General features: G+C 32.5%; 3 protein-coding genes across 7 annotated transcripts in view; 1 reads left to right on the top strand and 2 right to left on the bottom strand.

The window, feature by feature from the left end:
* LOC135083545 (extracellular sulfatase SULF-1 homolog) overlaps window positions 1–1,647 on the top strand; it is a 124,551-nt gene extending 122,904 nt beyond the window's left edge. The window contains exon 17 of the mRNA XM_063978299.1: window positions 321–1,647. Coding sequence (XP_063834369.1) covers window positions 321–399 — 79 coding nt within the window. The 3' untranslated portion in view covers window positions 400–1,647. The remainder of the gene's footprint in view (window positions 1–320) is intronic.
* A 56-nt stretch (window positions 1,648–1,703) lies between these two features.
* On the bottom strand, window positions 1,704–2,510 carry LOC135078667 (MRN complex-interacting protein-like). The gene has a single exon (XM_063973203.1). The coding sequence runs from the start codon at window positions 2,508–2,510 to the stop codon at window positions 1,704–1,706; it is 807 nt and encodes a 268-aa protein (XP_063829273.1).
* Window positions 2,511–5,463: 2,953 nt separating this feature from the next.
* LOC135083458 (protein tramtrack, alpha isoform-like) lies at window positions 5,464–25,088 on the bottom strand. 5 transcript variants are annotated; one of them, XM_063978207.1, is made up of 5 exons: window positions 24,639–25,088; window positions 20,582–21,658; window positions 9,042–9,494; window positions 8,131–8,424; window positions 5,464–5,750 (listed from the first exon to the last, which is right to left on the bottom strand). In XM_063978207.1, the coding sequence occupies exons 2-5, from the start codon at window positions 21,441–21,443 to the stop codon at window positions 5,575–5,577; spliced, it is 1,785 nt and encodes a 594-aa protein (XP_063834277.1). In that variant the 5' UTR covers window positions 21,444–21,658; window positions 24,639–25,088; the 3' UTR covers window positions 5,464–5,574. The 5 variants fall into 5 exon arrangements, with proteins under 5 accessions (XP_063834277.1, XP_063834272.1, XP_063834282.1 ...); XM_063978202.1 differs by lacking the exon at window positions 24,639–25,088 and adding an exon at window positions 23,893–24,045; XM_063978212.1 differs by lacking the exon at window positions 24,639–25,088 and adding an exon at window positions 23,517–23,745.
* Between the last annotated feature and the right edge of the window lie 655 nt (window positions 25,089–25,743).

The following is a 25,743-nucleotide window of genomic DNA, read 5'->3' as shown; positions in this document are numbered from 1 at the left end:
TAATTGTCTATTTGTAAATGCTTTGAATGTTACTAATAGACCTAAGACAAAGTGAGCTGTCACACTGGCGGATTGCAAGCGTTTTCAAAGCGGAAACGCGTCGCGTATTCTCAACGTCTCCGCCTCGAGCTTTCGCCAGACTGTCCGCCGCGGACACGCGGCGTCGCCGCTCCGCTTTGAATACGTTTGTAATCCGCCAGTGTGGCAAGGCCCTAAGACTGAGATGAGTTTCTGTTCTATTAATAGAAGAAATAGTCAGGAAAATACTAATGAAGCGTTTTATCCAAAAATACTATTTCAATGGATATTTTTATTAACAGGGCATGGCGATGGAGTGGATACGGTCGCCGCTACGCCAGAGAGAGGCTTCACAGACGTCGTCACGCTTTAGCGTTCTAGTCTACCCCATAGTATAAATATTGTAAATTCTCAAACAAAGCAGAACTTGCTTGAACCTTTGAAGGCAGAGGGAATAAAGAAAGAATCATATTTTTTACTTTATTACCTTGCCTTAAGGTCCAAAGACATTGAACAACTTGAAATAAAATATGCCTAAAGGGTGGCAAAGTTCAAAAATATTTGGTTGTATCAAAAATTTTTAGTTTTTATATCTTGGAAACAGAGACATTGACACAACAAATACCTAGTATAACTGAATTTATGAGAATATCGTTAAAATAGCACTGAAGCTAAATATAATTATAACTAAGATAATAATTTAAAAGCATCGAATATAGTAGGGCTTCCTATGTATTTCATCTTTCTGCTTTATGGAATAGTTTAAAACTAGTGGGACTTAAAAATAGCTTTGTGTAGGTGGGTACAATCTTTCTGTGCCTATTTTATAGAGAAAAATAAAGAAAAATCTTACTTGTGTAAAAGAAAGGTCACTGCCGAAACTGTGCTTATATTCTACGGGGTAAAGACTATCCTTTTTTGTAAAAATGTTATTCTGTTGGTACAATCTATTATTATGCTTTTTCGGCCTAATTACTACATGCATTAATTTTATATTCACCTTTTTATACTTGAACCCATTTCAAACCCTTGTATTTTCTGTATTTCATTTTTTTTTATAGTTCCCTGCTATTTTTATATTGTTTCATATTTCAAAAAACAATTATTGTAGGGCTATTTAACTTTAAACTAGCATTTACTACACTTTCTAGCTTTAAATAAATTATTCTTAACTATGTAATTGGAAGAAGTATGTCCTAAGTACAAGCATCATTTTTTATTTGTCTACACATACTTACTTTTGTTATAAAATGCCTTGAATTTCTAATTAGCTGTGTTCATAATAGTGATGCTTTTAAAAAAACAGTATTAGTTATTATGAATTCCATATTTTGATGATTTAAGAGTTTAACTAAGAAGGGCAAAGAATTAATGTAAAAGAGTAGGTATCACTTTTTAAAAGGATACGATTTGTCTATTATTTAAGGTAAATGAATATTATTTACTGCCTATTATGAATAAGAGTAATCATGGTACCTATCCATTTATATCGCTTATTTCTTGACCAGACTGATGAAGAAATCAGCATGTTTGTAGTTGGCTATTTATCTCGTAGAAATTATTATAAAAGTGATATAAAATGTTGCCATTGTGATGATTGTGTGTACTGGTTGTAATAATAATATTATTTAAAAACTCTTGTTTTATTTCTACAAAAATACAACAATTTTAATGATGATATTAATTTAAATTGTAAGATATTCATCAAGATCATTATCGTCACATAATGAGAATAACGTTTTAGGATCGCTTTGAGTATTTACAGGAGTCTCTACGTCATTTTCTTCATGATCACTATCTTCGGCAAACTTTGCCCATTTAGAGTTTTTATTAATTGCTGGTGGTTTATATTTAATTTTCATCACATTATTTGTTTGGCTAAGAGGTTGTTCTGTCTTGAAAGTACTTTTGTCTGATTCATTATCAAGTTCATTCCATTTAGTATTAAACGGAGTTTCAATTTTTGTCGGAGAGTTATTATTTTTTATTGGTGGTGTAAAGGTTCTTTTCATAACATTACTTTCCTGCATTCTAGAGAAACTTGGACATGGTTCATGTTTTGGTAGTTCGGTGAGCATGTCATTCTCATTTGATTCTACAAGGTCACTAGTGTTAGAACATGTTCTATTATTTTCATTTTTAATACTCCTTTTACCTAATATTTTTCGGCGTTTTTTGGGCATTTCTAAAACCACTTCTGTATGGTTAAGATACATTTTATCATCATTATTTGGTACTTCTAAGTTTTCAGCAGTATTCTCCACAAAATCTGACCATTTACTTTGTTTATTTTGAACTGAGGCAGTAATTTTTGGTGCTATTGTTGTATTATTTTCGTTCTCGCTCTCTTCATCCCCAGTGCTTATACTTTGTGAACTTTTACATTCATCAAGTTCACCCCTAATGCCATTCAATTTCTGTACATGTTTCCTACATTCTAGACCATTTCCAAGTCCGTAATGTCTTTTTATAGATTGTTTTTCACCACACATTTTGCACGCGAATTTATTTGATTTTTTCGTTTGATGCACCTGGAATCCATCCAAAATAGATTTTATACTGATTCATAAATAATTGAGATTGAATTTTTTGAATTGTGATTATTGAAAATTAATTTTAATCAAAGTAATACATACTTGAAATACCAAGCACTTGTAACATCGTAGCACTTGAAATATTTGCGGCATCTTTATAACCTATCGACAAGAAGTTAATAATGTAAAAGTATAACTTAACAATTATTATTAAAACAGCTCGTAAATAAATACATTTATTTTGATGTGCATGCGTGTGTTAAAAGGTCTAAACTTTATTGTTATTCGTAATCGTATTGTTAATCGCTGTAAGCTGCAATGAAAAACATAGAACTTACCTGCGATTTGTGTTACTTTTACAGTGTAGTTAAATCAGTCAGGCATTTAAGTAAATAACTAGCAAAAAATATTACATATATTGAACACAAAAATAATTAAAAACTTTGAAAAACACCTGCAAAAGTGAACAAACACAAAGTAAACAAACACATGCACCTCAAACGGCTCGAACTTCAACTGTCAATGTCAAATTTGGCTCACGTTCAGAAACTACAGAATTTTACTATTTCAAAATAATTTTACTTTTCACTTTTGATTCATTTAGATAACGTTTCAATCAAAGAAGTTGACTCATGCATATTTATTTTTCTTCAAATAATATTAATTACAATAGATTTTTATTAATTAAACATTTACTGTTTAATTTTTTTTTTTAATTCGCACTTCAGATTTTTTGGCGGGATGTTGCAGTTGGCGGGAAAGTAAAGCTTCATGTTAGACCATTTGATAGTATTTTGTTTGTATTGGAGATTGGAGCAAATCCTACTATTATAAATGCTAAAATTTGGATGTCTGGATGTTTGTTACTCTTTCACGCAAAAACGACTGAACGGATTTTGATGAAACTTTACAGTATTATTGTTTATTTAAAATTTAATGTTATGTAGCCTAATTTTCGACGCATATGTCACTACTACAACAGAATAATAATAAGTGCCTACTACTGTAATAAATAGTCCAAATATCATGTTAATTTTTATTTCTGAGCCACATTCATCACAGTTTCCGTATAATATTTTAATTCACAAGTTTGACACATAATAATTTATTAACAGTACAGTCTGATATACACTTATTTAGCTATTTACACATTTTAAAATGTATTAATTAAAATCGTACGAATTATTACTTAATAAAAATAAGATTTTATTGCAAAAATATAACTACAAAAATGTTATAATACCTACATAATAGAATATCAACAAACAGTTATCTATAATGCACGTTTAAAATAACTTAAAAAATAAATTACTTACAAAAGTAGGTACCTATAAAATGCGTTTGTATGGTTGCGTTTCGTGAGTTACGTACTCAGAAACTTATAGAGGGTTAAATAGTAATTTAGGTACTGGTAGATTTTAAACAGCCAATAAATAACCTTTTCTTTGCTAATTTATCTATCCAGTCTCACTTCTCATTCTTATAACTAATTTTTGGAATTTTTAAGGACAGATTTTGATTTATCTATTGACTTATCGAACTTAGTATCTCATACTTAAATAGGCATTGGAAAAAAAATACTTAAATCATATTAAAATTTAATTTTAATCAAAGTAGACCAACGGAATCAAAGACCTGGCATCAACCAATCGCATAAAAACCCGCCATAACTTTTTAAAAGTGACACAATATGGCGGCGGGTGGAAACAATTCATTTTAATTCGAGTTGTAGTGCAGAGCAGACGTACGCGTGCAGTGAAAATGAGAAATTGAAACGTTTTTACTAAGGTAAGTGTAACTGGTTAATTTATATTGATATTGTTTTGCTAATAAGAGACATTAATAGCAACGTATGAAAAAGAACTTTAAAAAACTTTACGACAAGGCGATAAAATATTGACTTAGGAAAGAAACTTGTTTCAAAGTGTAAAATTATACCTATATTAAAAAAAACAGAAACGTTTTATGCTTAGGTTTTGTTGTACCTAATTCTTAATTTGGATTTCGAAGACCATCTTGTTAAAAAACTGTGCTTACCTAAAATAAGGTTTACAATGGTTTCCATCTTACCAACGAAGGTTAAATCATGATTAAGTGATTATTTTTACATGACAGTATTTATGTAAGTAATGTGATTGCTTATCTAAGTACATTTAATCAGACATTTAGAACTGCCTCGACAAAAAGTCTAACATTCAGCTAAATATCTGTAAAATACCTGGATGGAGTGAAGACATTAATATTGGCTCATTAATAAAGAATGAGGTGTACATACATTTATTATGAAAATATTATAAGTTAAAGACATTTAAAATGTTGATATTAGTAAATTATTTAAATATCCACATCAATTAGTAACACTAGTCATTGTTGCAGTTAATTAAATAGTGTAGTTAGGTAGGATAGACAAGTATTATCTCTGATTATTTTAACATCTTCGAGTAAACTAGATTTAGAAGTGACCAAAAGTTATCCCTTAGGTAGCAGGTACATACAATATTTACAGACCTGGACAAGTTTGGCATCTTAATTTCAATAGTGATTGGCACGATTTATTTACATACAATTGGCACGAAAATGAGCACATTACTGAGACCATAGAAATAGGCCATATCTCATTGAGATAAATTAATTAAACATAGATAATGCTATTTCCGATTTGCGTTATTCATCAAACGATCAGACTTATTAGGAACTTTTAAATTATTTCTTCGGGGTTAGGTTGTTTAGGTGAAGAAACTGTTATTAGTAACACCAACCATGTAACATGTAATGTAAATAAGTATAATAACATCATAATCATTCTTGGACATTTCACACGGCGCCACCGTACTCGGCCCTAACACAAGCTTTGCTTAGTTTTATTGTGCGGTAAAAGAATTGGCGACCTCTGACGTATTATGAATCTATTCGGTGAGTAATCTGTGGTAAAAGTCCTGAAAGAAAACTTGGCTTTAAACTTGGATGATTAACGCAAATCTTTTTGGCATAAAGGAACTTTCATTACCACCGCGGATCCTCTTCAAGTGTTCATGACCGTGGTCCTTCTAGTGTAGCCCTTGCGAGCGCCGCCTCCGGTGCCCTGCGCCTCGCATTCCCTCCGCACTCGGTCTATGATGTCGGCTACGAGCTTCTCCTCCCGCGACCGTTTTGCCTCCCAGTCTGATCTGTTCGTTTGCTCCGGGATTATTGGTTCAGCTGAAAAAGAAAATTAAGCATTATTTTGTCATGCATTTAATACGAGTACCTACCTACCTACTTTGTTCTCGTATCTACTAACTACTAGTAGAGTCACAAAAACGTGAAGTTTACAAACCTTTACTTCATTCAAAGCTAATAGGTAGGTATTAATAATTTAATCTACTGAGCTATAACTCATTACATTTTAGGAAAAACTTCGTGAACCTACAAATACATTATTTTTTGCCCCTATTGAAAAGATCGTTTTAGTGAACTCGTGGTCACGTACGGTTTGGGTGCATCTTTAGGTTAATGACCATATCTTTAGTAAACTCAAGTAGGTACCTATTTGTCTTTTTTACAAAGCCTACCTAATTTACCTGCGTAGACAGAATTTATTAACGTAAGGTAAACGGCTACTAGTTCGTGATAGTACGTAAGTTCGTAAGTTTTTTTTCTAGCTCAAATAATAAGCAAATGGAATATTATTTATAAAAATTCTTCATTACTACAAAAACTCTATTATTTAAGCTATCTAAAAAACCAAGTACCAACATTGTGGCGCCAAAAATGAGAGCAATACGAAGCTTCAAACTCTCAGAGAGCCAAAAACAGCCGTGCGGCTTGCAAAGGTTGCTCTCATCGTAAGGTTAGCGCTCCAACTTCTTAAGCTTATAAAAAGGCGAAGGAACGTCCAATTAAATAAAACTTGTAATAGTGGTTTCATGTGTTCCTTGACAATTGATTTGGCTTAGAAAAAAGTTATATGAAAACGTAGAATTCATTTAAAATTGCGATTAATTGACTCACGAAATAGCGTACATATTATTTTTCGGGTGTCCCCTATTTCGTGACACTACCGATTCAAGGACATTATGGATAACATTTTGATGCTTGGTTTTTAAATAATTATTTATAATAATTTTAATGTAAGTTATGAAACAAATAATGCATTTATTTAAGTTTCTCATGACCTAAATTCGGTATATGTTTCGTTCACTAGAATTTATATGACACGAGTTTGAAGTTCACATATATGACCAATTTTAAGATAAATTAGCATAAGTAGTACCAGCATAATTTTGGTTTTATTTCGATTTGTTTTATTTATCTTTGTTTATTTGTATTGTATATGGGATAGATAATAGTTAATTGACACATTTTGACAATAATCCATGAATTTTACTTGGGGAATTTGGAATAATCAGTATCACGAAACAAGGAACCGTATTATTGTTACTTTTTTCCAAGTTCGTGATATATAAATGTATGGTGTTAGGTACATTTATGCAGGGTTCGAAAATATCCGATATTTATGATATATATCCGATATATATCGGATATATATCATAAATATCCGATATTTATGATATTTATCAGATATATATCTGATATTTATCATAAGGATATTTTCGAACCCTAGGTTCGAAAATATCCGATATATATCCGATATTTATGATATATATCCGATATATATCGGATATATATCATAATATCAGATATATATCCGATATATATCGGATATATATCATAAGGATATTTTCGAACCCTGCATTTATGACACACACCATCAAAGAAATCGACATATTTTTTAGTTTTTAATACTTACCTACCTAAGAAATTAATTAATTACTTACTTTTTATTATGAGTCATTGGCGTATCTGGGGTTATTTTCAGGGGGGGGGGCTACTCTCACTTGAAACAGCTCCAGGGGTGGGATTATGGGGAGAAGGGGGGGGGGGGGGGTTACAAATCAAAATTTTATGGGTACGAAGATTTCTAATGGTTAATATAAATATTTCCACATATCGCTAGAAATAACAAATCTAAATTTTATGGGTAAGAAGGGGGGGGTTGGGTTAAGTTCCCCCCCCCCTACATTTATACTAGACTCACATTATTTCTTATGAATATTTCAGGTAAGTAATATCGTCAATTTCACATAATTATTTTATTCTAAATTTTTATTTTCGTTTTTAAATTTATTAAACCCTTAATCATTATTAAAATATCCTAACTGTATGCATAAAACCTTATCCCGAAATAGGGGACATGAGTTCACGAACTTAGAAACAGAGCAAAATTTTGTCACGAAACAGGATCCAAACAAGAGGTCCGCAGAACAATTAATATAAAAAAAAGTTCAAACTATATAACTATAAATTATGTATTAACTTACTGTCAAAAGACCAAAGTTTAGCATACAAAAGCTTTCATACTGATATCATGCTTGGTTATTTTTAAATAAAATGTTAAAGTCATAAGAGCCTTAATATACCGAAGTAGGGGGCACTTACCTTAATACCTACTTATTTCTCTAATAACATTTTAAGTAAGTACCTAATCACTCAAAAATCCACAAATTAAAAAAAACTAGTTACTTATAAAATGCGTTACCTGTTCTATGCCCCCGTAACGAGCGCCGTAGTTCTCCCCCTCTAGCTGTGTTTGGCTTCAATACAGCCACTGCACTAGGCTGGTAAGTCGGAACGCTGGTCTTCGGGATAGCCATCTCAGGGTCAGGCTCGTCTCTTAGATCCTCCGGGGCTTGCTGGCTCGCATTTGTCTTGTTTATATTCGTATCAGTCATATTGTGTTCCTTTGACAGGGCTTCAGCTTGGGAGTTGGTGAGGACAGGACTGGAGTCTGACAGTATTTCGCTGTGCCGACTGGCTAGGTGACCGATATATCCTGAAAGATACAAAAGCGAGGTTGTTTAACCAAGTTTAATTATGATTTAAAAATTATGGTTACTGTATGGTTCTATTAAATACTTACTTGGTTCATTTTGAAAGTCCAGTGTCCATGCGCCTGTTCTTAAAATAGCTACGAATTTTTATTAAATTGAGAAAATCGAATTGCCTAAGGTGGTAATCGAATCCACGATTCTTAGCGCTAAACATTTTTTTTATAAATCATGCAAAACCCATTCAATAGCTGCCCCATCAGGCCTTCGTTTACGTTCGTCATCAGGTACTTATCTTAGTCAAAAAATATCTACAGGCGTTAAATTTCTAAAATGTTGCTTTGTGATAGAGAATGATGATGCACTAAGTATAGTAATATAGGGGAAAGTTTGGTCTATTAGACCGGCTGCTAAATTGTACCACCTTAATTCGTATGTTAATAAGACAGTGAGTGATACACAAAAACAATATGACTTGTCTTATAAATCAATGTAATTATTATAACGTATCGCTCAGTTTCGCCGATGCAGCAAAAGAATATTCTACGAAATATTAAGGTGGTCCAATTTAGGAGCCGGTCCAATATACACGACTTTCCTCTAAGCATCAAAAATGTTTTACCTTTTCGACTCTTGAAGAAGACCAGGCACTGTTCGCATTGGAACAACGGAGACGGGTTGAGTGGATGGACAACATGGAGTTTGTACTTATGTCGGTACCAGTGCGTCCTGCTCTGCAGAATCTCCCCACACAGCTTGCAGACCACACTGCCATCATCTCTCATAACATACTCCAGCAAATCATGTCTGGCTTTAGGAGGCTCCTTTTCTTGATCCTTGTTTTCATTCTCTTCCTTCGAATTCGCGTCATCAGGCTTTTCAGTGAGGAAATGCACGCCGGCTGTACTATCCTGAACACAGGTATCCACGGGCGGTTGCTCAATAGTACTAGGTTGATTTAAATTGTTGTCGGTGGATAGCGGAGGATCAGGTTCAGGATTGGAAGCGTCAGAAAGCACTTCCAAAGTTATAACTGGTATGCCACCTTCTCCTTCCTCGTATATGTAGTGGAAGTCTGAAATTTCAATATGGATGACGAAATGAAAAGCAGTTTAGGTAAGTCTAACAGATTTTGAAAACGCGTGACGTTTGAATTTAACCACCAACCTACATTTTTACGTAGCAGTAACCGTAGCTGCTCGTAGCTACGGTCGTAGCAAAAGAAGTTCAATTTTGTTATAATAATATTCATATTATTTTAAACTTATTAATTGATTATTTAATCAGTCTACCTTTAGGTACTTATTAAAAATTATTCCTAGATTGTTGAACCATTAAACTACACTCTCTAAATACATAGTACATAATATGTATTTATACATAAGTATGTTGTCTTTTTATCCGATTTCATTAGAAGCAAGAATCACTGCATAAGTCTTTGTGTTCGTGTTTATGCATGACACAATGTGGTGTGGTTGTACTTAACGTTGAAGTATCATTAATAACTTAGAATAAATACCTACCTACTAGTATGTACTACCTAATAGACATTATTACAAAACATTTATTTTGCTGCATGATCTCTTGCGACGACCACTAGGGTATGGGTTAAATAAAATACAGTTTTATTTTTATGTTTTATTTGGATTATTACTTGTAGTGTACATTTTTCACATTCATTCAATACGACGATGGTAAGATCTTTTTGCTTTATAATAAAAACTTAATCAAATTTTAGTTGTATCTAATAAAAATATTTCTTGTCTCGTTCACATCATTTAAATGTTAAAGCTTTGATGTTTTCAACGATAGTTTAATATGCCTTAATATATTAACTCAGTTAAACTGTGGTAGTACTTTTGTTAATATTGTTACAAGACTATCAAATACCTAAAGGTCTTATTAACCTACTTTATACCATTACAACATTATAGGAAAGTCGCAACAATTCATTTATATGGCATTTGATATATTTACGATATATTTTACTGAATAAGCCGACGATTCTTATTTTTAATCTGAAAAAATAAACACAGTATAATAGGTAATTAATTTGAAAGTGAAGTACTTAGACAATGATACCTTGGTATCCTAGAATTTTTTTTTTTTTAATTTAAAAGTAAATTCGAGTGGTGACAGAAATAAAATAATATGTTACTCGTATAAATGTTAATGTGAATTACTTTATATTTTCATCTATGTAATATTTAGTATCAGTATACTATCAATTCAATAGAATATAGAAAAAAATCAACACTTGCGTAAAAAATTGCACTTTAAAATGAAATAAAGTTATTAAGAGCTATAATACCTCTAGCGATTGTTGCATACTAAATTTTGACTGTAATAAAAAATTTAATAACTGCACAAAGTACCTTAAGTAGGTTTATGAAATGAAGTATTGTGATTACTGCAAATACTAAATAAAAAAAAGTCTTTAAAAAGGTGCAATGATGTAACGTGAATAAAAAATAAAATTATATGAATCTATCTAGTTAAACGTACAGTTTAAGATTTTAAACTTTCCCGTTCCATTTCAACTAAAATAGAAAGACACGATATAAACGTCGCGTTAAGACCCGTGTCTTTCTATTTTAGTTAAATGCATAGTTATAATATAATTTTGTGCACTTTTTTCGCATTTAAAAGAATAATCTAAATATTTATTTGCATACTCCCTTGGTTTTTACCAAACATATCGTTACTTATAAAATGAACACTCAAAAATTTGCACGTGTATTATATTAATGACCTTTGAAACTTAAAAAATATTATGTACGTTTAAATTGCAAGTAGGAATTAGGCTTAGGCATAAACAAAAAGTAAAAAGAACACTTCTCACAAAATCTAACCATGCACCCTTCTTTTAATACTTTCATAGTGCAGATTTTAATATACGAACAAGTTTTTATTCCAAAATGCTGCCTTGCAGCTAGAGTGTTTAGAAAAAGAAAAGTAAGAATTATAATAACTCAACAATGAATATGATAGCCAACTTAGTTAGCACTAATATCACAAAATAAAATACTACAAAAGAAGAAAAAAACATAGAAATAACATTTCACCACTCTGGAGACCGTACGGGTAGATCTTCAAGGATACCGCATGGATGCAGAGCGGTGACTCAGAATAATCAATTTAAAAAATAAAAAAAAATCTAAGTTCGCGAGAAGTTTGAACTTGCTTCATTATACTTTGTGCGATCGACTGGCTCTGACGTAACTACTTAAATAAAAATCACACTGTAATTGTTAATACCTTCTTGGTGACTAATTAAATCTAAACTGATTCAAATGATACACCATAAAATTATACATTTATATATCTACAAGAATGTGATCTATGAAAATCTAATTAAACTTAACGTTAACTATTGTGCGCTAAATTTTAAAATACAAAAACTCAATTTAACCAATAATCTTTAAGTAGATACAATAGTAGATGTAACTATAAACTATATTTAATGCTTCAATACTAAATATAAATTGCTCTTATATAATTATATACTCTTCCCAAACATGAACTTAATTAAAGGTTGATTAGTAATAATATTTTCAAACATAAACTTATATTAGTTATGTTTAACACTAACAATTATTATTCCCTTATCAATGGAAGAACTGCTGATTTCGTTTTCGGTCCTAGATTCATCTAGAACTCGTTTATATATCAACTAATTATATCCTAAATGAAATAATAAGAGTTGGAGACAGTTTATCATACATCATATTATACTCGTAATATTGTGCTATGGCACTATTTAATTTATGTTAACATATTTACTGACGTTATCCAAACTATACAACTTAATATTTTTGTTAACAATAGATATCTGAAAAATAGGTACAAATCATAATAGGCTCACTATAACTTACCTTTATGCGTTTAAAAATGTATGAAAGGAAGGTAAAAAAAAATGTTTTCCCAGTGTTTTCAGGGAGATAACTAACCATTAAAAATATTAATATATCTCTGAGAAATTAATATAGTAGTGCTATATCATCTGAATTCTAAGATTGAGAAGACAGTTAAATGTAATACAGTCTTTGGTTGTTGTCTTGCGGTAAACTGATAACTAAGAAGATTAAACTCTAATAAAAAGATCTGTTCCAAATAATTTATGTAAATTCTCTATAATATAGGCTAATAGAATTGCAAGCGGAAGGCACTTCTCAGACTTTAACAGCACCCTATAAATCTAAAAATTCTATAGTGTTTTAAATTTAACACGCTGAAATTATTGCGTAACTGGCCTCAACATATTGTATATTTATTGTCTATTATTTGCACAACCATACTTTAAACAGTATAAACATAATGAGCTCTAAACATGTAACAAACGTTAGATATTAAATGCATAACAGTATCATTGGAAATATTTTTAATACGTACAGTATAAAAGTGTACCTACATGAAAATTTATCTCCAAAAATAGAACAATACTACTATGAAATCCGAATCTTTATATAGAATTCTATATTATAACTAACATACAAGGAAACTTTAGGCGTTTGAAAAGGCACTATTATTAAGAGTTCTTCTGGAATTAATAATACTTAGTACCGATTTTGTCACATAAGAGTCAGTCAAACTTGCGTGGGGTCAGGCGAGGAGTGCGTGGGAGTGGACCCGTAGGACCCCGCTCCGATGGCGGGATGGTGGGATGACTCCTCTATCTTCAGCGCTGAGGGGATTTGAGCCTCCATCCCCGGTAACATAAAAAACGCGTTCGGCGTGTACACACAATCTTTGGGCACGTAACAATCGTGTGTCGTCTTCATGTGATTCTTCATTTTGTCCGGCCTAGAAAACTCTTTGCAGCACACGGGACACGGAAACACTTTCCTCTGCTGCCCCTCGTGGTAGAGGAACGCATGCCTCTGGAATGAATATTTATTTTTGAAGGTTTTCTGAATATTTTCTTTCGCGCACTCAGTGCACTGATACACGCCTTCGTTCACAGACGCGTATCTGAAGAGGTTGAGCCCCCTGACAGACATTTCGGTGAGTTGCTCGGCAGGATCGTTCGATGCTGAATTGGCCCTTCTTCTTATTCTCCTCCGTATTGATGGCCTTTGCATCTGGTTCCCGCCTGCTTGTAACGTGTTATTATTTAGAGAATCGTTTTGATATTCGTTAGAAGTAGAAGCCTGTGTTGCTGGGTTGATCCGGATTTTTCCCTCGTGAGATGGAGATTGTTCGTATTTTATATCTTTGTTTTCGTCATCAGGTGTGCCACGTCCTGTAAAAAGTATTCAGTAAAATTAAGATGGTTGCAGTTTAATACATTAAGCTAGCTACTGACAACTAGCAAAATAAAAAGTGTACGAATGGGATATAAATGAGTTATAAAGAAACAAACGACGAAAATATATTAACCTTTATTTGTTCAAATCAAATGATAATGGGTGAAAAAATACATCAAAACAAAAAAAGACCTACCACACGGACAATGTCTCGCGTTCTCTCAGGATTGTTCTTAATATCAACACCTAATAGTATGATAGTAAATAAATAATAGCACCGTATAAACGCACTGCGTTTTTCTTTTAGAGAATAAAACCATTGTGTCCGTGTAGTAAGTTTATAAATAAACAGTTTAAACTAAAACAAAAAAGTACTAATACAAGTAAGTATTGGCAATTTGACAAAAATAAAACTAAACATAAACAAATAACTAATGAAATGATGCCAAGTGATCGTTTTTGTATTGATGAGATTTGAACAAGTAACTGTAGCAAAGTTAAACTGCTTAATGAAACTATGTAACCTAATCATAATTTATTAATTAAATAATAAATTAAAAAATATAATAACAAAAAAGAACAGATTTCACTATGACATAATAGGACTCAAGTGTTTGCATTTGGAACTATTTCGGCAAGTTCAGTAGTAGGTACATAATTACAAAAATAACACTTCAGTTAACTTAGCTCATAAGATCACAAAAGGTGGGTTTAATAGTAATTGAAAGATTCGTATAGAACTGCAACATTGTGTTGCATAACTGAAAATTATATTTAAAAGAAGGTTGATATATTAGCTGCCTTCAGTATTTGAAAATAGGAAACAAAACGTTCAGATTAAACTGAACAGATGGATATATTGATAGCCTCGTAAAATTATCATTTGGATACTTAATATTGCATTAGTGTTTAATTTAAAAAATAAAAATACAAAAGCAAACAATTTGTACTGGACCAAAATACTTGTTCATCGCATAGCATCAATTTGAGCAACATAGAAAGCATAATAATTATTATTGTATCTAGCTCTAACCACACCGACTACTAAACGGAGAGTAGTACCATAGGATAACATACCTGATCAGTCCTCTCGTCGTGACTAATAAACATTCTATTGTTTAAAAAATTCACTCGATTGTTAACAACACTATTTATGTCTATTAAATTATAAATAACTTATCCATTAAACTATTCTTTACTAATAACCCGTGTTGTTACTTTGCTACGATTATACATTAAATTAATTTTATAAGAATTGTTTCAAACTTCAGCTTTTCTCGTCGTTGCTATGAATATCACGAGTAACAATAAGAAGTTATCTAAAAACACGAATTTATAATTATGAATAATTTTAACAGTAAAACTGAGAAATCTGGAAAACAATTTCAAAGTTAATTCTTATTTTCTTCTAAGAATATTATTATATTCAATTTGAAGAGTGGTAGAATAGAAAAAACATTCATCAAGTAGATACTTAACAAACAATACAATATCAAAGTCACAAACATAAAGAGAAATTAAACAAGGGTATTAAAGTAACGTAACAAAACAAAAAAATATGTATAATAATTGAAATAATTAATGTTTTGCTGTAACTTTTATTATTTTCTTTAAAGATTCTAAAAATAGTAATTAACACCTTATTGTATACCAATGTATCTTTCATTAACAAATAGGTAATTCTATTATCGTGTAACTGTCAATTCTAAATATATCTAAACATTACTCTTTGCATTTGCTATTGTCTAAGTGCAAATAACAAAAAAAATATGATTTACTTAACATTTGGCTAGAGACTATTCCATATCGTAATTTGTGTGAAGTTACTCAATAATTATATCATTTAAACTTATCTATTTGCAAGTTCCGAAAAAATCTATGAGAGCATTGTTAATTTTCAATGAATCCCTGAACATATTAATGCTTTTCCAGTAGAATATTAATTACTTTTATTTATAATATTTTTTGCTTGTAAGTCTTGTCGAACAAAACAACAATAATAATTACATACGTACTTATTAAACTGTAAGTAGTTGTTCAGACATACCCCCCACATTATCAAAACATGCTGTTATTATGCATCGATCGTCAAACATTATTGTAAATCGACAATATATTTTGGTTGTTACAATCAGAAAACTTGGTCAATTTTAATTTATATTGATTACCTAATTACTGGTCAAGTGTAAGTAAAATGGTATATTTAGAACCAAAAACACTAAAATAATTATGTTCAGAAATTCGTTGAATTCTTTCAAGTGAATTTGTACCTAAACCATTAATTATCAGTATGAGTAATTCCTTATTTGGTTATAAATAAATAATTTAAAACTATCTCTTTAGAATCTGTCGTGTATAGATTGTACACTCTATTTTTAATTATAACATTCTGTCTAAATATATTTGCGTTATTATTAATTTGTTGAAAGTAAGTTATTATAATTATTATTTAATACAAAACAATAATTTTGGAAACGCGTCTACAAAGGTATGTTTGTCAATATTTTCAACAAGATTTTACATATTTATGACTGGATAATAATATAACCGATTCTTATAGGAAGTCCCATTATTTGTTATGATCTATTAATGTAACATAATATTATGGATGATAAAACTAAATGTATTCATAAATATATATGTATAATCAATTATTTAACATAACAATGTCAACAAACAATATATTATGTATATTAAAAAGGGACAATCCATCTCAGTCACATCAAATGTGACGTTTTCTTAAGTATAATTTAGCACCAATAGATGATATAACACTCAATAAATAATATTTCATTGATATAATATATTAAATATGTCAATATGAAATTAATATACAATTCATATATTATTTTAAATAATTTAGTGATAATGATAATTTCGAGGAGGTTAAGTAGAGATAAACAATAAGTGATAATTTTGAATGAGTTAGCTTAGGCACTGGCTAAATTGACTATAATGAATAATAGATTCCTGAAACTTCCCATATTAGCCTCACAATAATTAAGTCTAAATATCCCTTTTAAGTACCTATCAATCGCCAAGGTAAATTTCATATAAAGGTTATGAAAGGTAGGTACAATAAATTCGTTTATTTATGAATTTACACAGTCTTAATATTGATTATCAAGACCTAATTGCCTCGAAAGTCATAGGTTTTTATTTAATTCTTTTCATAATAAAACATTTAAATTTTGTCAATTTCCAAATAAAATGGGAAACATGAGATGATGTTTTTATCATTTACAAAATATTTATTAACTACTTGGGCCTAAAGGTCTCTAAACTTCTAAGGAAGCTTCTTACAGTACCTAGATGTAAACTCTGAATAATGAAAATAAATAATACATAACATTCTTTGACATTTCTTATGTTTCTAATAGTATTTAATAAATATATAACTTATGATTATACAAGTAAAGGCACACTAATAGGCAAGCGTTCCCTGGACCTAAGTTTCAATATGTATATTGGAAAGATTTGGTGTCAGGGTTAACAACGTAATGTATTGAAATATTAAGTACTACTATCATTAGTTTCATACTTCATATTACGCGTTTCACATTATTCTGTTCATTTTATTATATTCATCTAATAAACGTTTGGGAGAATCGTGTCACTATTTATATATGGAAGACTACTTTTGCCTCTAATTTTAACTACATAATTTATAAGTACTGTTCCTTATTTAATAATTAAGGCATTTTTTGATTTCTACTAAAATAGAATATACAAATCATCTCATGATTCCAGATATTTATAATCATCTTTCAAAGCACCTTGCTAAGATCACTTTTACAACAACACATTGTTGTATTCACTTTATATTATTTACATTTATGAAACTATCAACATTTATAACAGTGTGTTTTAAATAATTTACATAATAATTATATAGGTTGTGTATAATTCTGCTAATAACCCGAAATAGAAGTGGTATGTGAATTTTTATTTTATGAAAATGCTAACTGTTATTTCAGAGTTTGAAACTTATTAAAGTACTTACTACAGTTGTGTGTTTCAATATAACTCTGTAAAATCCTATGTAATATTGTCTTTGACAGATACTCCTTTATTATTTTCTAAAAACGCGTAAATCATTCCATAAAACAAAAGAAATATTTATCTAAATCTTAATCAATAATGACAGCTATTGAATTACTAATTAACTGTCACAATGAGTTGGGGCTCTGTTAAAAAGTACAGGAACTGAACATTTATTAAGTCTATAATCCTACGTTTTCGCTGTTTAGTGAGATTTTAAGAGCTATAAATAATGTTATTTTTTACTATATGAGTCACACGCTGTAATGAAAGAGTACCGCAAATGAGAACGGGGCTCAGAGATATAACTTCAACGCCCATAGTAACTTCATAGCAGTTCTTTCTACATGCTTCAACAAACTGAGGTATTTCATGTAAATATTATGTTGTTTTACGATACTCATCAGTCATACGTGTATATCGTATATATATACATATTTGAATACCATAACATTTACAACCAAATATTTCAACATTGATAAAATATTTTAAATTAATCTTAACAATTCTAGAAAATATATTCATAGCCTGTGTTGAGTTTTACTTCGAAGAAGTTATTCATCATTTACAACTAAGATCACTAATAAGGCAAGTTAAATGAAAAATGCATTTTACACCACTACACAACGGTCATTTGATTTAAAATCTTTTTGTAGAGCTTTGTTTAGCCTCTTTAGCGTATATTTTATCACAAGTTCGCATACTGAAACCAGTTGCACTTCAAAAAACTCGTGATATACAAAAAGACTTTGCCATTGTTTATTCTCGATTATAACTACTAACTTATTACTAACTAATTCAGTTCAATGAGAATTGTATGTAAGTAATTTAAATATTCAGCACATAAAAGTAGTTGAATTGACTACTTTGATTTAATAAATCACCATGAGTAGTTACTTTGTACCCTGAAAAATTTGTAAGTAATAAAATTAAGTAACAAGTAAGTGCAAAATAACAAGTAAATCATAGAAAATGACAAATCTCTTTTAAGGTCAGCACTCTAAGAAACAAATGGAACAAACATATAAATATATAAATATAACAACAAACGTTTTCACTTAATATCAACAACTTATTGATATAATTTACTCATGAAACTTAGAGCTCGAATGCTTACTCAATCGCAAATCTACAATTTACCCACTATTTAGAATTTAATATGTTATACGTAGATCAAACGAACCTACTTTTAATAATATAATCAGATCTAAAAATCTTCCGTCATTAATAATAATAATGAGTATATTGCCTCGGATCGATTAGGACTCCTGTTTAGCCAATTGTTCATTGGCGTTTGGTTGGTTTTTGTGTATAATTTTTAGATGTGCAATCATGTTGTCCTTTCGAGTGAATTCTTTGCAGCAGATGGGGCAAGGAAACACTTTGACGTCCTTCTTGTGAGAAGTGACGTAGTGCCGGCAGAAGTTGCTGATGTGCGTGTACACTCTCGCGCAAATCTTACATCTGAAAACATTCTCTCCTTCCTTGATACAGTAATCCCTAACGGATTCGTTAGTATCCTCGTGATAGTTGCCTACGTTGCCAATATTATTTTTCCTAATCGGCGATGGAAATATGCGATGTTCCCAGTTAGTTTGCGCTAGATCAGCAATTTCGTTGTTAGCCAAGTTTAAGTTATTTTGCTCCAGTTCAGCAGCGAACAGTTGAGTGGCAAGAGCTGGCATGAGAACAGTTTCTGGTGGGTATTTGTCAAAGTTGTTAAGTGCGGGGTTTAAATTGGAGAGACCAGAGAGCTGATTGAATAAGTTTCGGGCTCTAATTTTTGACATTTGGGGTAGTATTTTTTTATTATTCTTTGGCTTCAAGTTACGACCTAGTCTGTTTTTATCGTCTGCATCTTTAATAGGGCCATCTTGAGAGTTAGAATTTTCGCGGCTCCGATCAGGGTTGTATTTGTATTCGATAGGTTCATTGTACCCGTCGGTAATGTCGGCTGCAGGTTCCTGCTTAATGGATCCGTTTTCGATAGACAAAACCGGTCCGTTAGTTGGATACTTTTGATGCGTTTCCTCTTTGGGTGGTTTATCGGGATCTGAAATGTCAAATTTCAGGTCTCAGTTTACGTATTATGTTTTATTATTTATTTAATATTTATTGTTATATTTGGAAATATTTTAGCATTATGTTGCCGAGTTTATTTTTTAATAATGCAGACATTTGGGTTACGTATAGTTACTAAAATATTTCCAATTGCTTTTATGAAGGAAAGCTATTGGGAATAAGCCTTGTTTGTTTCCCTTTTTCTCATTTTATATAAAATATGTTTGTAAGGAAGCTTTAGTAGATAGAAATTATAAACTCAAACCATAAAGGACCACACCGAGTTCGCCCCTGGCCATTCCTCTAATAGCTCTCCCCGAAAGCAGAAAAGCAAGCAATAGTTATTGTCGATTTATAGAAGAAATAAGCATCTGTTACTCGAATATGTCAAAAATAATTTGATAGATTATCACTTACCCCTTTTGAATAAACTTTAAATATTATAAATAAAGTACGTAATACGTATTCAATATACACTTCACTTATTCACTTATATCGAAAATCCTAACATCAAAGCTTATATCCCATTAGCTTTTCCCTTATTTCTTTTCTTAATCAAATTAACTTTTTCAAAACCGTGTTAGATAATTGGAAAGGAAGATTAATTATATATTTACAAAAGTTAAGCAAGTATGAAATCTCCGCAAACATCCTCATCCGTTTTACTTTACAAAATCCAAAATTACAATCACTTTGTGCATTTGATCTAATATCAAATATTTAAAATTATTTAAATGTAGAAGTTTGTTTTATCAGAAACTAGTCGCTAAGGTTTTAACCGAAACTACGAAGTTAAATAGGTTTAATTTCGTACCTGCAGATTCGGAGTCCTTGCCGGTATGGGCTTCGGTTGATTGGGCGTCATCGCCCTCATCAATCAACAAAGCCTCGCCTGCATCCTCGCCGCCTGATGTTGCGCCATCCTCAGTGTTGTTGAAGCCATCCATGGACATCTTTACTTCTAACATCTCCGGTGAACCACGAATGAGTTGATCTCCAGGCCTATTGGTAGTAGCGTGTGCTGCGGACTCCGGTATAAATTCGCCAGGTGGACTAGCTGCTGTGTTTAAAGCATCGCTGGAGCTCCCACTTAGTTTTCTTGGTCGACCTCTTTTCCTTTTCGGTTGCATTAAGGCGTTGCCCAATAAAGGCATTAATAAATTCGGGGGTGCTCCACCAGTAGGCATCCCAGATGCCGGCCGCTTTTGGTGCATGTACGGATGTATCCTATGAAGCTGGGGCGGGGGCGTGTGAGCGGTCGTGTTCGTTTGCTGATGTTGTATCAAAGAGTTCGTGAGGGCTGGAATATCACATTTCTCCTCATTCACTTCGGTAAGGCCTTTTATCCTCAGACTTTCAGCGACTTTCAGGAAAGCCGTCAACCGTTCCTGGTCAACGCTCACCTCTCCTCGGTACATGAAGTCTAATAAACTCTTCATGTCTGAATAGGGTACATCCTTCAGTATAACAATAGGATGTTTCTCTTGATGATTGACAAACAAGGCTTGGAAGTAAGGACTGCAAGCCGATAAAACCATTTTATGTGCTTTTAGCAACTGGCCGTCCACAGCTAGTGTTACATCGGTGAACGTTTCTGCGTGTAGCAGTTGGTCAAACACGGACAGCATATTCGATTGGTGGTTGTTCCACCTCAAGCAAAATCTTTGCGTCGCCATTTTTGCGTTTTATATTTCCTTCTTTGGAAGATATGATCTTTACCAGTCAGGGCTTAAAATCTAATATACCAACAATATCTCAATGTATACATAAGTATTCTCTCTGTTCCACGAACAATACAACAAAACTTTAACAATATATAATGTTTACTTTTTGAAAGCCATTTTCATGTTTCATAGTGTTAGTGCATTTTGTGTGCCGGGCGCGGGGGAACCTGAAAACAAATAAAATGCAACACTTAAACTAAGAGAATATTTTAAATATATACCTATTACCTAAACACAAGTACTAAAGCTCTGATTTGAATGATAACGCATCAAAAAGGGCAATAAAATGACAAATTACTTTCTTTCTATACAATCTACAAGTTGCCGGGATTTCAGTAAAACAGAAAGTAGCAGATAGATGTGATTTCTCTACTTTCATGTCAGTCACTATGTGATTACAACATTAAGCGATATAACGTCTGGCTGTGATTCTGTCACGCTATTATCCTCTGAGAGAATTCACGCGATATTCTCCGTTAACGAACTAAAATGAAATCGCCGTTTTAATTTCATACATAAAATTTATGTCAGTACATTATTTTTAGACATATTATTAACAACTTAATACCTACTAATGTAAAATTGGCATAAAAACAAGATACTCGTATAAATAATTAAGCTTCATTATTTCCTACGGTATTGTCTAACAATGACACATTATATAATATTTGAAAATTATTGTTCGAAACTATTATTAACCACGTTAGTAGTTTATGTTAATGCCCGTGGTACAAATACCATGACAAATAAATACATATAATACAGTAAAATTATACCAATAAAACTCGTCTATACATATATTATGTATAAAAAATCTCGTATATTAAATACAAAATTACAGTGCGTTTTATAAGGTGTCAGAGTGCTATGTCAATAACTACATTCCTATATTGGTAAAGTCTGTATAAATCTTTTATCACCATGAAAAATGATTTGAATAAAACCTTGAGACCAATAAAAATGGTTTGCATCGGTGTTTATTTTGTTAGTCTTGAATCTCATAATCATAGTAGGTTTTATTAAAACCTTACTCTTACTAGTCCAATCTACATAGTTTAGTCATATTATTTTTAAACTGGAAGGTATACTATCATTATAATTATTAAAAGTTACATCGTGTGTAAGTACTTAAATTAACAACGCAACAAACTTATACGAATTCAAAGTTATTATCAACAATTTACGGTAAATAGCTAATTAATAATAACCTCATAACCTCATATTTTATAATTTGATTTTGCCACACTATTTCATGTCCTGTAACATAACGATGAGCTTTTCGTTGTTGCCCATAGAGGGCGCTAGACGTATCGTTAACTCAACCACTGAGTACGGCCATGTGATTAAATAAAATTCGATGGGCAGCTATAGTTAAAGTATTTGACTATTTAATATGTTAAAATATGTTCTGTATTCCTAAATAAACAATTTGAATAAAACTTTAAAGTTGTTTTAACATCAGTGCCGATAAACGGTAATTAATTGTTATTCATGAATATTTTAAGATGAATTGCGTTAAAAATATTTATATCTTGATTATATTCGCAAACATGTTACAAAGTGATCATTTGAATTTTATAATACAACAACAACATTGTTGTAAACTTACAAGTTCTTATTGTTAGTTTATGTTGTGGGGTGAGATTCATTTATTGTTGCGTTTCAATTGCATTGTTAGAAAAACAGACTGCACATAAAGCGTAGATGATATTTTTAATGAGGCAGGTCTAGCATTAATGGAAATATTTTTAAAACACTGAAGCTCCTCTGGAATGTTTATTACAACTCATCATTATCATTAGAGTTCGACAAAATTAATGTTAATGTCATGGCATTTGAGATTTAATTCTATTTAAGTCTAAAAAGTTTCCATTAGTTTTCAGTCTATCCAATGCCTAATTTAATCAAGGTTAAAAAAAATCGAGGGCGCCTCTAGCGGCGGGAGGCAAATCTGTGCAGCGGCGAGCGCACTGCAGTTGTAGGATAACATCCATGTAGGCATGTAAGACGGCCGCCTATACCTACCTACACGTATTATCTTCACTTGACATTGGACAAGCCATTTCAAAATAAATAATTTTTTCCTTGACGACAATAATTCCACGTAAGAAATCTCAACGCAAATCCAGTTCCAATCGGATTCCAATTGGAATTGTCCGCAATATTTTTTCATGGAAACACGATTATTCTCCTCACATCCACAGGTACTGACTGCTGACCACTAACGTTATCGCGGTATAAACGGGCGCTCAAATTATTACTACGCACCCAGCCGAGCGCGTTACATTACGTCATCACAATGGCATTATTACCGACGATATCCACATTAATTCGGCCGATACGTCGAGATAAGCACCGTTTCAATACAATTATATCACTGCACTAACATAATAGAACATACCACACGTATCTGCACCACAATCAACTCGACCCTTTTATGGGAGTGAGGTTCAGCCCTTCCGCCATAGTCCGAGTCCGCGTTTACGTCGCACCCCGCTCACCCGACGACTGACGGCCGCCAGCCCGCAACCCCGCGCGGCGAACGCCGACTCGCTCCGCGACTCGAATATCTCTCACAAAAAAATACGCCGTCATCATCGAAATGGCGGCAGCGGATATATTCAGCGCAGGGTGCACAAAATATTGATTTATTGAAATTCATTGATTTGCTGTCTCCACGGGAATATCGCCCCTACTGTTCGCGCTGAAATTCAAACCGACTTTTCGGGGTGCGATATGATTTTTCATTTATGAATAATGACAATTACTCCTGTTTCATGTTTGGCAATTGATGTCGTCGTAGCTTCTACGCCTACAATAGCTTGACTTTTGTTTTTATCTATCGCTGTATGATAGGGGTGAGACCGGTAGGTGATAAAGACAACGTGACGAACGCAGCAATTTACATCTATTTTAATCGGCCAATCAGTTTTGCGTGATATCTCACAGCCAGATATCCTAGTCATTCATGATAGAGCAGTGTATTATTTGAATTATCTCAACTTGAGTGGTAGTTACAAAGTAGGACTTAGTTGAATACTTAACTATTCTCAATGATCAGCTAATTATTTTGATTGTTATAATCTGCCGGCGCATGGGTAAATGGGAACAATCTGGAAAGTTTCGAGAGCGTCATTATCGACCTACCTTGACATGAATGTGTTGGAGGGATGAGTTTTCCACGTGAAAATCATCAATCCATTCGTGTTGTCGCCATGTCAGCAGCGTGCTCCGTCTCTGTTGCTCGCGGGCGGGGTTGGTAGGACGCCCTCCTCGCGGCGAGCGCGGCCGGAGATGCCCGAGCGCCGCCACTTTTCGCAACCGATTCCACCCGAGTCCGCACGGAAAATAGAACGCGGGGCGCACTCGTGTTTTTTCGATTTAGAAAAAATATCACTGCTCTTTCAAACACTCAAAAATTTTGTCAACAACTTCCGAAAGTTTTTAAAACTCCAACCAAATTATTGTCCACTTCCTCAATTATTATATCCGTCCCAAAATAAAGTTCGAAGGATTTCAGGATGTTAATAAAAAATCCGCGCGCGATGTGTTACTCGGAAGTGTTTTTAATAAAAATGGCCTGCTGCCTCGGCGGGAGGAGTGGCAATGGGCAATGAGGTCGGTACCCTCTCTCTGGCACCCGCGCGTGCCCCTCCCTGCCGCTCCGCTCCGGCACAGGGTTAGAAAGTTTCAAAAGTGAATCGTGGAAAACGAGCAGCCGTAACGTCCCGGGTGTTAAGATGCGTGACGGAGTCGGGAGACTCCTGCGCGCCTTACTCATCCCTCCCCTTTGGTGGGAAACTTTGAAATATTTTAGTCATCAGGGTCCGATTCCGGCAAAACCCAAAATAAAAGGGTTAGCTGCATAATGTTCTCGTAACTGCGTGATTCACTCGGTCACTCACGGATTTAGATATTTGCAGGAGCAGCCAAGGTCAAGTTAATATCAAGAGCAGTCAGTGAGATAACCTCTGCCTTATAAAAATTTAATCTTCGCTCACTTTCGGTATTTAGCCCCATCCTTCAATTCATCTTACTGACAATGATAAATTAATGCAACTGTAGGTACTTATTTCAGGCAAAACTGGTAGATTTTGGAAACTGGTTTGAATCTCAAAAACTAGAAGAAGCTCATAAAAATAATTCCTTGTCCTTCAATTTCTTAAGAATGCAACAAAACCAAATTAGGTAATTAGCGGAATATTTTAAATTAATAAAACAATCAATTGTAACTTATAACGAGTCGTTTGCT

Source organism: Ostrinia nubilalis, chromosome 2 (genome assembly GCF_963855985.1).
Source record: "Ostrinia nubilalis chromosome 2, ilOstNubi1.1, whole genome shotgun sequence".
Taxonomy (NCBI): Eukaryota; Metazoa; Arthropoda; class Insecta; order Lepidoptera; family Crambidae; genus Ostrinia; species Ostrinia nubilalis.
The sequence above is the reverse complement of the archived record's forward strand: the minus strand, read 5'-3'. Positions and strand labels throughout refer to the sequence as shown.

Excerpts from the sequence above, each read along its gene's own strand:
- LOC135078667 (XM_063973203.1), bottom strand. The coding sequence starts at position 2,510 with ATGTGTGGTGAAAAACAATCTATAAAAAGACATTACGGACTTGGAAAT.
- LOC135083458 (XM_063978207.1), bottom strand. The coding sequence starts at position 21,443 with ATGGCGACGCAAAGATTTTGCTTGAGGTGGAACAACCACCAATCGAAT. Across the intron at positions 9,495-20,581 it reads CAAGGACTCCGAATCTGCAG|ACTTCCACTACATATACGAG; the intron begins GTACGAAATTAA and ends TTGAAATTTCAG. Across the intron at positions 5,751-8,130 it reads GTTACGGGGGCATAGAACAG|CTGAACCAATAATCCCGGAG; the intron begins GTAACGCATTTT and ends TTTCTTTTTCAG.